The 13,797-nt window shown below is 49.5% G+C and overlaps 1 protein-coding gene across 14 annotated transcripts in view; it reads left to right on the top strand.

Annotated features, from left to right (window-relative positions):
* The window catches only part of CAMTA1 (calmodulin binding transcription activator 1), a 260,782-nt gene that overhangs the window by 206,418 nt on the left and 40,567 nt on the right, over positions 1–13,797 (top strand). For 13 of the 14 annotated variants that reach the window (XR_010308514.1, XM_064171818.1, XM_064171817.1 and 10 more), the window contains 4 exons: positions 1,316–1,456; positions 3,662–5,517; positions 8,325–8,451; positions 9,376–9,510. Coding sequence is in view for 12 of the 14 variants with exons in the window: in XM_064171818.1 (XP_064027888.1) it covers positions 1,316–1,456; positions 3,662–5,517; positions 8,325–8,451; positions 9,376–9,510 (2,259 nt within the window). In the remaining 2 variants the exon portion in view is untranslated. Of the gene's footprint in view, positions 1–1,315; positions 1,457–3,661; positions 5,518–7,231; positions 7,326–8,324; positions 8,452–9,375; positions 9,511–13,797 lie in introns of those variants that run through there. The other variant, XM_064171825.1, reaches the window with a different exon arrangement.

Below are 13,797 nucleotides of genomic sequence, written 5' to 3'. Positions count from 1 at the left end.
GAGTAAGCAGCATCAAAGAGAGCAGGAGAGTCACAGGACAGCCTGCCCTCTGCCAGGGGACACTGACTGTCAGAAGCCTTTGCTTGCCTTTGGTCTCCTGGCAGGAAGCAGCTCAATGCCTGTTGCTCCAGACCCTGTAGGTAGGGTTGGCTGCACAGTGCCTGTCAGCCCAGTGTGCTGTTGCCAGCTTTTCACAACCTCACATCAAGGATGTTTGCCACACAGGGATCTTACAAAGCTGAAGCCCATGGGGGGTTAATTTTGGCTGAGTATATCCTGGTTGAGGGTTTTAGAATACAACATGCAAGCAACCTGCTTGGCTGGAGTGTGGGACAAAGGTGCTCCTGAAAAAGGGCTGAGCTGCCAGGCAGGAGGCATGCTGGAAATGCTGTTGCCACCATCCAGCACTTCCCAGAATCTGCAAGTCAGCCCTGGTGCACACAAAGGATAAATAAATGGTATGCACATGTAGACTGTTTAGACTCTAGAGGAGACAGAGGATACTTTGAGTCAGTTATTATGGAGAAGATCTTTTATAAATGCTGCTTTTGCTGCACATCAGTTTGAGGCTATCACTGCTCTGTGCAATTCTGCACCTAAGAAACCTTCAGAGGGAGTTTAGCGCTCTTTAAATAGATAACAGACCAAGGGAGTCCCCAGGAAAAGACACCTTCAGTTTGCAACATGTTCTGCAACATCACCCTCCTGCCCCTTTGCTGAAATGACTAAAGACTTGTCCAAGCCTGAGGAGGAGCTCACACCGTGTCTGTTAGTGACTCCCAAAAAATGAGTCAGTCTTCACTGCTGCCAACCAGGATCTGACAGTAGAGACCTGGCAAAAGGTTTGTGTTTGCTATTACACTGGCATATTTTTGGCAGCTGATTTTATGAGCTAATTTGGTTTTCATGTTAGACAGGAAAAGATTCCAAATCACTCCTTGGAATTGTACTGTTGCACTTCAGTGAAACACAAGGGGTTTGTTGCTTTCAGGTTTCAGGGAGTGAGACATGCATTACTCAGTCCTTGCAATTCCTCAGCTTAGTTAGGTAGTCACTACAACAAACTGCACTAGAGGAAGATACTCTGCTGAGGGCTTTTTCCCTCTAAATGTACCTAATCCAGGAACTGCATTTGGAAGCCTGTTGAATGTCAGGAAGCAGAAAACAGCAAAACAATAACCAGCACTGCTTATAGGTCTCCTTCAGTGCTCACAGCAGCTGGGATGGGTTTATGCTGTTCTTTTGGGAAGTCTTTTGATGAATTCTGGTGTGCCTTTGAAGTTTCTGATGGGAAGTTCTGCTGCTCTCTTTGCAGTTCATGGCATTAAGTGGACATGCAGCAATGGCAACAGCAGTTCAGGGTTCTCGGTGGAGCAGCTCGTGCAGCAGATCCTCGACAGCCATCAGACCAAGCCACAGCCTCGGACACACAACTGTCTCTGCACTGGTACCTTGGGTGAGTACCAGGAGGGCACAGGGTTCCATGCATGGAGCAGGCTGTGTAGTGCTAAAGCACTCCCAATGATGCATCGTGAAACACTGAGGCAGCTAATTCACAGGTGCCAGAAGACAAGGAGCATAAAAAGATGTGGGTGGAACTGCTGGAAAAAAGGTCACCACTTTGCAAGGTGGAGGCTCTGATAAGTGTCTCCACGTGGCCCTGCACTGCAGGACACGTTCCCTTCTAGCTGCTCACCTGTTGTTGCTGAGGCTTCAAAATCCAATGTTCTTCCAGCCTCACCCTCTGAACTCCCATGCCCTGCAGTGCACTTAACCAAAGAAAATGGGCTGAGGTGGTTAATTAGAAGGTATCAGCAGGGTAAGACAGGTTTTATTGAGGCACCACCAAAATACAGGAGATCCCTTCCTTGTTAAAGATGGCTCTGTTTTGAGTTAAGACTCAAAAACAGCAGGAAAGAGCATCCTTTAGTATTAGCATTTTATATGGAGAGTGGGAAGTTGAGTGATTCACTTTTCCAACTCATCTGCTTTACAGCCACCCTTTCCTAGTACTTTGGTCAAGTAAAATATATGACACATGAATTAGCCTTTAGCAAAATGTATAAAGGAAAGCTGTCAGTGCTTCAAAGGGTTTATTTTTTCTTCTTCTTGTGGGCAGCTGCATTATACGATCAGGACTTAAATAAGAATGATGACCTCTGAAATACCTGGGTTTGGATTAAAATTCAACCCTTGAGGCTCAACATTTGATCCAGGCTTGCAGATCTGAACATGAATCCTTTTATTCTTCCCTTTGATGTTTTGTCTTGTGCTAAGTCTGCTGCATGCTTTTTAACATAGCAGTATGGCTTTGTTTTGTGAGGGCTCACAGGCTGACACCCACATTCCCAGCTCCTTGCTGTCAGCCACAAAGACGGCCGTGTGAAAGCCTCTCCCTTGTTCCTGTTCCTCTCTATACCTAGGAGAATAGAGAGATTTTATATTGCATTTAGCCTCAGAAGCACTGTCCTGAACTACTTTAAGTGACCTGATTCAAATCTTCAGCACATAATAGAGAAGTTCCCCTTCAAGGGCAAGGAACAAAAGATTTAGCAAATTGCAGTGGCTGCAGGGATGCTTTTTGTTACCCAGAGAATGACATTTATAATTGTAGCCATTAGCTATAAAGAGGAGGTTTCTTTTCCCCTTTAGTCATTATACAGTGCCATAATTAATGTTCTTACCTCATTCTAGGGAAAATGAATTCATTAAGGAAAGAAACATCAAAAATTCATAGGCTGTTCGTTTTTAAAGAGCAGAAGCAGTCCCTGCACCAGAGTTTGTGGCTCAGATGCCTTTGCAGACAGAAGTGTTTACTTCATCCTGCCTGATTTCCAAGCTCCCAGAACTCAGCTGATGTTCATCTTGTCAGGCCAGCAGAGGCACCAGCTGGCTGAACGCCATGGAAGGTTGGCTTCTGGTGACCTTCACATGAGCTTTCTCTAGCCACTCCAATGCTAATTATGCACTCTGTGTGCAACCTCTCAAAGTACAAAATGTTTGTCTGTCAGCGTGTGAAGGGCTTGGAACCAGAGGGACATGTCCCCATCCTGTACTGGCTCCTGCACTGCTGCTGTAATGATTTGATTGGCAGCTGTAATAGACACAATGATGACAAGAAGATAAGGGTTGTAGTGCAGGCAGCAAGGGTGGTGCCAGGGAGAGGAGCATAATACAGCATCTGTAACCTCTGGGTTACCAGTCAGCATCCTGACCACCCAACAGCACTGGACAGTGCCAGCTCTGTGTCCAGGGGGCTGAGGTCTTGTCCATGGTGCAGGTGAAATAAAGCCTTTGAGGCAGAAACCTTCTGCCACAGCTGACAGCAACGGCCCTTGACTTGCAAACTTTGCACTGAGACTGGGGACGTTTCAGTGACTCCAAAACCTGTCTCAGATGCCAGTTCCTCATAGCATGCTGGCAGCAGGGGGTGAGGGGAAGGGTGCACACACCCCTGCTTTGAGGGTGCTGTCATTACATACAATTAGATGTAGTTCTAAGAGCTTTACCTCTGGCAAGAGGAGAGTTTCACTTCTAAGGTCTCTCTTCCTCTCTCACACATATGCATAGGCACAGCTCTCCTTCACTACAGCCCCAGATACACAACTGGCATCATAGTCTGGCATTGACTGAACAGCAAATGTTGTTGTTTTCTGGACAGGGGCAGGAAGCAGTGTGCATCACAAGTGTAACAGTGCCAAACATCGCATCATATCACCAAAGGTTGAGCCAAGGACAGGTGGGTACAGCACTCATTCCGAGGTACAAAACAACGATGTCTCTGAAGGCAAGAACGAGCACAGTCATGGCAAGGCCTCCAGCCGAGAGAAGAGGAATGGTAAAGTGGCAAAACCGGTGCTGCTCCATCAGAACAGCACCGAAGTTTCTTCCACCAACCAGGTGGAGGTCCCCGACACGACCCAGAATTCCCCCGTGTCCATCAGCAGTGGATTAAACAGCGACCCAGACATGGCAGACAGCCCGGCCGTCACGGGGGTGTCCAGCATGGCTGTAGCGTCCGTTATGGGGAGCTTGTCACAAAGTGCCACCGTCTTTATGTCAGAAGTCACCAGTGAAGCTGTGTATACCATGTCACCCACCTCCGGCCCAAACCAACACCTTCTCTCCTCGGATGCAGCTGCGCAAGGACTGGTCCTTGCTGTGAGTTCAGATGGACACAAATTTGCTTTCCCGGCGACCGGCAGCTCCGAGAGCTTGTCAATGCTACCCAGTACTGTCTCCGAGGAACTTGTGCTCTCCACAACTTTAGAGGGGAACAGAAAAATTCCAGAAACCACCATGAATTTTGACCCAGACTGTTTTCTTAACAATCCCAAGCAAGGACAGACTTATGGTGGAGGAGGTATGAAAAATGACAGCATCAGTACCAACATAAGGCAGTCACCCACAACAGAACGTAGCTTCAGCTTCAATACAACCCTCACAAAAGAAATCAAAACTGAGGACACATCTTTTGAACAACAGATGTCCAAAGAAGCATTTTCTTCTACTTCTGCATCTAACACTCTCACCCTCACTACTGGTTCAGGTTTGCTTCCATCTGGAGGAGGCCTGAGCCCAAGTACCACCCTGGAGCAGATGGACTTCAGTGCCATTGACTCCAATAAGGACTATTCTTCCAGCTTCAATCAGACCGTCCAGAGCCCTCACGTTCATCAAACCCCTTCCCCCAGCTTCTTTCTGCAGGATGCCAGCAAGCCTCTTCCCCTTGAACAAAACACTCACAACAATTTGAATGACACAAGTGGCTCCTTTGTGAACACATTAGGAATCCCCAGCGTGAAAACAGAATCCTCGTCCCAAACCACTTCTAACTGTAACGGCACAGTGGAAACCAGAATAGAGTCCACCTCTTCTCTCCAGCTCATGCAGTTCCAAGCAAACTTCCAGGCCATGACTGCAGAAGCTGAAGTTCCCATGGAGACCTCCCAGCAGGCAGAAGGGAACGAAAATCTACTTAAATCAGGGGACCTTCAAGCCTGCAGCACAGAACACTACTTGCAGCCAGAGGCCAATGGGGGTATCAGAAATGGGAACAATCTCCCTATTCTCCAAGGAAACATGGTTCAAGGACTCTATCCTGTGGCACATCCCAGCTTAAATAACTCCTCGAACATGGAACTTAACTTGGACCACTTTGACATCTCCTTCAGCAACCAGTTTTCTGATCTAATTAATGATTTCATATCGGTAGAAGGTGGGAGCAATGCTCTCTACGGACACCAGCTGGTGTCAGGGGACAGTGCCGGACTGTCTCAGCCTGAAGACAGTAACAGAGCAACCTACAACCAGGCTGAAATGTGCATTCCTTGCTGCAGTCCTCAGCAGGCCAACATGCAGCTCAGCAGCACCGAGAGCGGAGCCAGCACCATGGCATACATGCACGTGGCTGAGGTGGTCTCAGCGGCTGCGGCACAAGGCACCCTGGGGCTGCTGCAGCAGAGTGGGCGCTTGTTCATGGTGACAGATTATTCACCAGAGTGGTCTTACCCTGAGGTAAGTCCAGGGCTTTTGCTCACCAACCTTTACTGCCTTCTCTTTCGTTGCTTTGTCAGTAAGGGCACCCAAGGGTTGTTGACGAAGCTTTTAAAGTGTTTCCCTTAGGAATGTGCAGGTCTGAGCGAAGCACTCCCTGCCCTTCACCTAGGAGGCATCCAAACAGGAAAGTTTTGTTGCACAGAAAAGGCAAGGTATTTCTCATGATGCTGCTGAGCCGTGTTAGGGCAGCAGCTTGCAGACTCTGGCTGATCCTTAAATCTGGCTCTGGCAGTAAAATAATTTCTGACCTGCGTTGCCTTCATGAGCTCAGCCTGCATCGCACAGGCTGTCCAGAATCAGGCCTCTGCACAAGTTGAAAACGTCAGCAGCACAGAGACTGTTCTGGTGTGAGGGAATGCTGGAGGAAAGAGGCCAGTTTGAGCAGGGCTGGTGGTCCTTTGTGTTTCTATGAGCCCAGGCTTGGAGCTCTGTTGTATCTGTCACCTTAACGGAGGTATAACTGCTCAGGCAAAGCTCTCTCTATGCCCCATGACTGGTGCTAGCTGATCATCAGTCTTGTGATGCCACCCCAGTAAGTGTGCACCTGACAGCCCTGGATGGCAAATGTGCTTGCTAGGCAGCAGAAACAGGCAGTCACAAGCAGATGAAGGGGCTTAACCTTCAGGCAGATGGTCCTGTGGCAGCTCCAGGAGTGTGGTGATGAGCAGGGGATGAGTTGGTGGTGTTCATTGGCTCCAAGAATTCACAGACAGGACTTGGTGTGCAAATGCAGGTGTTCACTCTGCAGATGGAAAGACACTGAGGTTGCCTGCATGCAGGAGTGGCTGATTTGCACTCATGAAAAGCCTCCAAGAGTTTCTGCCCTCCGTTTAGTCGCTCTCTTTCCCATCATGACCAGCGAGGTGGTGATGCAGGCTCTGGCACAGTGAGCAAGCTGGAGGTAGCCTGCCACTCACTTCAGCCTCACCTACCATTTGCACGGCCTGCAGCTGATAGGGAAATGTGGGGGTGTTTTGGGCAGGAGATGCACAGGTGCCTCACCTCTGCCAGATGCCCAATCTAGAGTCCTTTCTAAGAGAAAAGATGGTCACTGATCATCTACCACTTGCAACCAGCTGGAGTTCACCTCTTGGTCTTGGTGGAATGTGCCAGTCTGGCTTCTCTGGAGTATAATGCAAGCTGCAGTGTCAGCAGTGTGGTGGCCACTGCTGGTGTTCTCTAGCAGTGGTGGTCTGTCAGAGCTGCACCCAGCTGAGCATTGCTGGGCACAAAGCACAGCATTTCAAGGGCATTCAGCACTGTTGGGCCACAGACACTGCTTCTGCTGTACCTGTTGTCCTGACAGTCAGTCTGGATTTTTGTTTGCATAGAAGGTCCCCAAAATCAGCACAACAAAAATTAACAGCAAGCCTCTGGCCTTTCTGGTGCAAGTCTTCTTTTTTTGCTGCTACCATGGAAACCTCTTTCTCCTGTTGTTGTTGTCCCTTGCAACGCTAATGACTGGTTCAGTGCTGGCAGAGCTGCTTTGAATCCTGCTCCTGCTCCACGTCTGTGCAGCCTCACCAGAAGGCTTTTCAGAGCCAGTGCAGGGCCAAGGTTGCTTTCTGCTCCTGTGGGTTTGTAACCAGAGCTTCAGGTTTCGACTCAAGAGCAGCTGAGCAACCTCCGCCCCCATCTTTTCATCTCTCTGAGCCCGGGGCGGGAGCAGACAGGGCCCCGAGAAGCTCTCCGCACCCCGGACGAGCTCAGCGGCAGCTGGCCGGGCTCCGGGGACCAGCGCTGCTGGCCGCGCATGGGTGGTTTCGGTATCCCGTGGCGGTGCGGCCGTCAGGCGTGTACGGGAGTCGCCGCCCGGGGCCGCGCAGGGGCCGCCGCCCGGGGCCGCGCTCCCGCCGGCGGCCGCCCGGGGGCAGCACGGCCGCGAGGAAGGGGCCGGGCCGGACCGGAGCTCCGCTGCCCGGGGGTAGGCAAGCCCCGGCCCGGCTCCTGCGGGCCTGAGTGGGGACGCGGCGGGTGCGTTTCCGCGCCGGGTGGAGGGGTTGGCGCTGGAAACGTCCCCGGGGTCATTTCACAGGAGTCCTGGCAAGGGACGGCTCCAGGACCGGTTCGGCCCAGGTGCCAGAGCTGTGGCCAAAGGACCACGCTGCAGGCACGGACCCGTTCCGGGTCACCCCGCAGCTGTCGCGCTTCGTTCCCCGTACCCAGCCGGGCCCAAGCCCTGCGATCTCTGCTGGAGCTGAGCTCTCCTGGTGGCACAGGCGGACGCGTTCGGGGTCCAGCTGCTGCTGCGGCGTCGGAGGCCATGCCTCGCCCTGCGCGTCCGCGGCAGCAGCCTCGGGGCAGCGGTGGCAAACTGCGGCGGGCCTGCGGCGCTTGACCTGTGGCGCTTTTTAGCAGCAAGGAGGCAAACCTGGAGCCCAGGCAGGCAATGGCGAGGATGAGGAAGGGAAGGAGCACGCAGAAAGTTACCAGGAGCTGCCTGGAGCAGGGCATGTCAGGCTGGCAGCATTGCTGCTCTGGTGGCTGGCGCAAATGACCACAAGGAAGGCAGGGGTCACACCGGCAGAGCAGGAGACTTGAGTGAGTGAGGAAAACAAAGAGGCTCTGCTATAGAAGCCTCTGCAGTTCTCCCACAGTGGTGTGAGGCCGAGGCAGCAGTGTTGGTCCTGATACCGAGCACCTGTGCTAGCTTAGCACTTCTCTTAACCTTCATGGTGCTGTTTGTCATTCAGCCATGTAGTGCTTGGCCCTCTCTGGGGATGGCTTCTTCTGTAATGCCTTTTATTTTTTTTCTTTCCTCACAGGGAGGAGTAAAAGTTCTAATTACTGGTCCATGGCAGGAAGCCAGCAATAATTACAGCTGTCTGTTTGATCAGATCTCAGTGCCTGCATCTTTAATTCAGCCAGGGGTACTGCGCTGCTACTGCCCAGGTAAGAAACACCTCTCTCTAGAGCTGGTGGTTTCAGAGCCAGTTCATAGCCTAAGAGTGTTTTGTATGTGTCCTGAGTAAACTCATGGACCCCTAAACACCTCTCTCTAGAGCTGGTGGTCTCAGAGCCAGTTCATAGCCTAAGAGTGTTGTGTATGTGTCCTGAGTAAACTCATGGACCCCTAAACACTTCTCTCTAGAGCTGGTGGTTTCAGAGCCAGTTCATAGCCTAACAGTGTTGTGTATGTGTCCTGAGTAAACTCATGGACCCCTTGTGAAAGGTGGTGCATAAACACTGAGAAGCTGTTCCTTTTTGCTTGGCCTACTTAGCATGAGAACAGCAATTTAGAATCTAGATACATCACAACAAATACTATTTAGTAGCTCTGAATTCGCTTTAAAATAATTGAAACAGCAAAACAATTCTCAGCATTTCTTTGGTTTTGACATAGCAAAGAGCAGTTTGTTCCTCAAGGGTGCACTCACTGCTCTGCTGGCTCTTGATTTGCTGATACTCTGCACTTTGCCCCTGATGCTTACAGGATGAGAACACCTCCAGCCTCACTGTGGAGATTTTCAGTAGTACTGACCCACAGTGTATGACTTCAGTTACATGCAGAACAACTCAGATGCCTTGTTGAGGTCCCAGCTTCCCCCTAGCAGTGCAGTGAGGCTGGTAAATCTTCAGGAACACAGAATTCTGCCTCCTGACAAAACTCTTGAGCTTACAGCCTTCATGTTTGAAAACACAGGCTGACATTTTATACTCTGTCTGGTCACAAAAATGTTGTCAAACACCCCCTCTCCACTCACTGCATCTGCTCTTGTCCTGCCACTTAGCACATGGGCAGATGAGCAGGATGGCACCCAGCCATGCATTGCTGCCAGGAGGTCTCTTGTCTTACCACATGCACTTTCCTTCTAGCTCATGACACTGGGCTCGTGACTTTGCAAGTTGCCTTCAACAATCAGATCATCTCCAATTCTGTGGTGTTTGAATATAAAGCCAGAGCCCTGCCAACCCTGCCTTCCTCCCAGCATGACTGGCTGTCCTTGGATGGTAAGAAGCATGCAATACTCTTTAACAAAGTGCAACAGCAGCTCCTGGTGTGGGGGAAGGATGTAAGGGGGCAAGTTTGTGCCATGGAGAACACTGGTTGAACAACTAACCAAGAGCTCTTGCTGAAGTTTCTTGTTATCTCTTTTGATGGGGAAAAAATGTGGCTGGTCTTGGTGGGAAGGAGACAGAAGTGGTTTGTTTGTCTGAAGAGAAGGCTGACTGTTTCCTCAAAACAAGGGCCACCCAGTCCCTATCAGGAGAAAATTGTGTGTTTACATAGGGAGAAACTGGGATGGTGGTGAGACAACTTAAGGAATGAGAGGACTTTAGTCAGCCACTGCTTTGGTGTCTGCATCCCACCTCTGCCTAGGAGTCACCACATGGGGCAGATACGGATTCTGTCAAACACTCAAGAGTCTCAGTGCCAGAACGGTCTGTGCTAATGGCAAGCCAGGCACACTCTGGCCTGTTGCAGTCACAGTCAGCCTTTTTAGACTCCTGAGAGCATCTTTGTGCCTCAAAGGGATGAGATAGACACTCTAATAGCATTAGCTCTTAGCTAGGCAGTTGGCAGGAGAGCCCATGGCTGCTCAGAACAGATCTCTGGTACTTACAGTTTGCAGTGAGCACATACTCTGAATTTATACATCCCTCTCTGCATGCAGATCTTAGGTCTGGCTTTACCTGATAATCCTATGCCTCCAAATGGCATTTTATGAAGGAGCAAGGTGAGAACAGCAGGGGAACTTAAGAGCCTGAAACATCCATTTCCCTTCCTGAGTGCGATTACTAGAAAGAGGAACCTTTCAGCTCAGAGCAGAGATGCAGAGAAGGAGCTGGTTTATGTCAGGCTGGGAAGGGACTGCTTCCATCTTTCTTCATCAGAGTCAGCTGCAGGGGCACTGCATTTTATGTTGTTTTAGCAAAGTCCCAATACTTCTGCTTGGTGACCCATTTGCTAAGTGTTATTTTCTCTGCTGTATACAGGAGATGGATATGGTAAGGTCAGATCCTTGGTCTTCAGATACTTTGTAGCTTGGAAACTAATCTCAGAGTTACAAAGCATTACGCAAAAGTCACAGGAGTGGAGGTTTGCACAAGGCCATGCTGAGAGCAAGTGAAGTAACAGGGAAATATATGCTGAAGCAGTTTGTTCCTCAGTCAATTAACCTCCTCTTATTGTGCCTGCCTGTTGCAAACACAGTAACTGTAATAGGACACATGGTTGGGAGATCTACTTTTGTTACCAGATTAATGTCTTTAAAATACTGCTGTCCTTACAAAGATTTGAAGCATATGTTACTGTGTGGTTATTTTTTATCTATGATGGACATGGCAAATACTTAACTATTTAGCTGGAGAAATGTTGAACAGTTTTGGCATTAATTCAGGCCAGCTATATGTCAGTGTAGGCAGATGGTGTTTGAGAGGTTTCTGTTAGGCTCCCTTTTTCTGTCTGGGAACTCTTGACAGAAAAAGCTGTCTTTATTAAAGCATTCATTAGAGGCTTTCTCCATCTCACTAGCAGCCGTGAGCCTCAGGACTAGCCATGTGAGTCTGATCAGAGCATCCTGACGCTGCTGATTCAAGCATCCGCAGTTGGTCTGTAAACGTGAGCCAGGAGAGGGTGGGGAGGAGCCATTTCTGGCTGGGTTCTGACAGAGCAGTGTGTGTACATGTGCAGAGCATAAGCATTTGGAAACAATTAGGGTTTAGAGTTTCCTTCAGAGGCACATCAGATGTGATTTCAGGGGCACCATGCCTGCACCTTCATCTGCTCACAGTTATCCATTTGCATTAGTGGGACTGGCACATCCTACCCTAACCCTACCCCCTCCCTGTGATGCTGCAGAATGGAAACATTTAGCTTGTTTCCACTTTCTGGAGCTGTTGTGTTTCTCATGCCACGCACAAAAACAACATTTCAAGGTAGTGGAGGTGGCAGTGTTTCCAGTGTTGTTGACACGAGCAGAATGGAGGCAGAGCATCGAGTTTCTAGATGAGTAAAGAGGGGTTTGTGACTTGGCTATGCAGGTAAACCTGCAGCAGGAGTGGAAGCAGCTGGTAAAGAGGAAGAGCACATAGTCACGTAACTGAGCTGGCTTGACTTGTGAGCATTGGAGGAGTCTGCAGGTGCTTTTCATCTGCTACTGAGGCTGCAGGCTGCACGTGAAGTGCAGCTGAAACTGATGCTATGGAGACTGCCATCAGCTGCCAGCAGCCTCTCCGGTGGCGTGCAGAGTGGATAGATCTTAAACCCCTCGTTTGACAAATCCCTGCGTGCTGGTGAATCTGGGGGAGCTGCAGAATGTGGCTGTGAGTGCTGTCTCTGGTGTTCCTGCAGTCTGTCTGGTTAGTGAGCAAGCTCTCAATTAGAGATCGTTATGATGTGGTGATGGTGGAAGGGAGGGGGACTGCAGCAGTGAACAAACTAGGGCATTGCTAACAGAGAGGGGAAAAAAAAAGTAAAAGGACCGCTGCATTGCAGAGGCCCTTCAGGGAAAAAGACTGAATAATTATACTAACCCTGACTTATCAGAAGCCTCTGCCTTGATGCACAGTGCTCCAAAGGGAGTAAATTACACTCTTGCTTAAAGGACCAGCAGCACCTTCCCATTTATTTTTGGAGAACAAATGTTAGCTTAGCTAGCTAAGGTATAAGCTAACTTGAGTTGATTCTATCAGTAGAATAAATACACAAATCCCTGTCTTCTCTGTTTACTTTAACTGCCCTGCTTCAAATCCTTGCCCTGCTGCCTGTTACAGGGCCTTGAGGGAAGGTTTTCAAGGAATATTTGTAGTCCCAAAATATTGACTAGAATTTAAAAATTCTTTTTAATTAACTCAGTGGAACACTTCCTTCGAGTTCCTTTGCACTACACTGTTAAAACACAGTTCTTGATTCCACCTGGGGTGACCACTGCAAGAGAGGCAGGGTTACCAGTCAGCCATACCCCAGGACCAACAATTTCTACCTTACCTAAGTTTAGAGAAACAATTGTATTCCAAAGACCTCTTTAAAATAAAGCCATCTTGTGTGTGGATTGTATCTTTTCAGTTACATTAGGGCAAAATTTAATCTCACAGGATGGTTTAGGTCTGAAGGGACCTCAAAGATCATCCAGTTCCAACCCCCTGCCATAGGCAAGGACAACTCCCTTCTTTCCTCAGTTCTGCAGATACCTGAAAACCTTTAGCCTGTTTCTTAAGCAGGCAAAAGTTCAGCTGCCTGCTCAGCTTTCAACATCATGGAATCAGTTTCTCTGCAAGCTCCTCTTGAGAATTGGCTGTTTACAGGGGCTTTGCAGTAGCAGGCCATGCCACACAGGTTGTAGCACAGCTCCAGACATAAAAGGGCAGGCAGTAGTAGCTCAGTCATGAAAGCATCATAGAATCAACCAGGTTGGAGGAAACCTCCAAGATCATCCAGTCCAACCTATCCCCCAGCCCTATCCAGTCAACTAGACCATGGCACTAAGTGCCTCATCCAGTCTGCTCTTGAACACCTCCAGGGATGGCAACTCCACAGAGCTAGTAAATAAAACACAGGTGTTCAGAAAATGACCACTCCCAGGTGTGGGTGGCTCCCAGTCAGCGCTGAAGTGGTAGGCACTTGGAATCACACCTCTGTGCAGAAGCTTCCAGATTGTAACAAAGTTGGGTTAGCAATGAAGCATCTGAAAGGAAAGGTGCATTGCCTGAGTGCCAGGGTGACCAGCAGGGAAACAGGAGCACAAACCCTGTGTGGAGCTGTGGGTGTGGGTCAGAGGCGCAGCTCACTGGAGGGCTTTGCTGTGCCTCGTGTCACCGAGAGACACCCTGAGAACCATGCATGTGCAGGACCTGCTTCCACCTGGCTGCTGCAGGAGCAAAGAGCATCAGTGGTGTGGTGTCTCACACTTCCTTCTCACCAGCACTTTTGAGTTAGGGTATTTTTTAGGGGCTGGTCATACTCATGATTGCTCAGGGAACATTTCACCCATGGGCCTTGGGGTCTGGGAGAGCCATGGTGGCCAGGAGTGTTTGGAGTGAAACAGGAATCGTTCTCCCAGGGAAAGTAATGTCCCAGTCTATAGTAATTGCTGCTCTTGGAAGTGGTGAGCTTGGGGCAAGGGTAAAATCCCAGCTTTCTGAGCACAGAGCTCCTAGGAGCTGGCTCTTTGGATCAGGGAACAGTGCTACAAACAACTGGCAAGTGTTGTGAAGCCATATCCTTCCATGTCCTGTTACCACAACTGTATCCAGCCAAGTGAAGGAATGTGCAGAGGAGTTTAAAGAGACAGTACT

This window comes from Pogoniulus pusillus, chromosome 36 (assembly GCF_015220805.1).
Source record: "Pogoniulus pusillus isolate bPogPus1 chromosome 36, bPogPus1.pri, whole genome shotgun sequence".
Lineage (NCBI taxonomy): Eukaryota > Metazoa > Chordata > Aves > Piciformes > Lybiidae > Pogoniulus > Pogoniulus pusillus.
The sequence above is the reverse complement of the archived record's forward strand: the minus strand, read 5'-3'. Positions and strand labels throughout refer to the sequence as shown.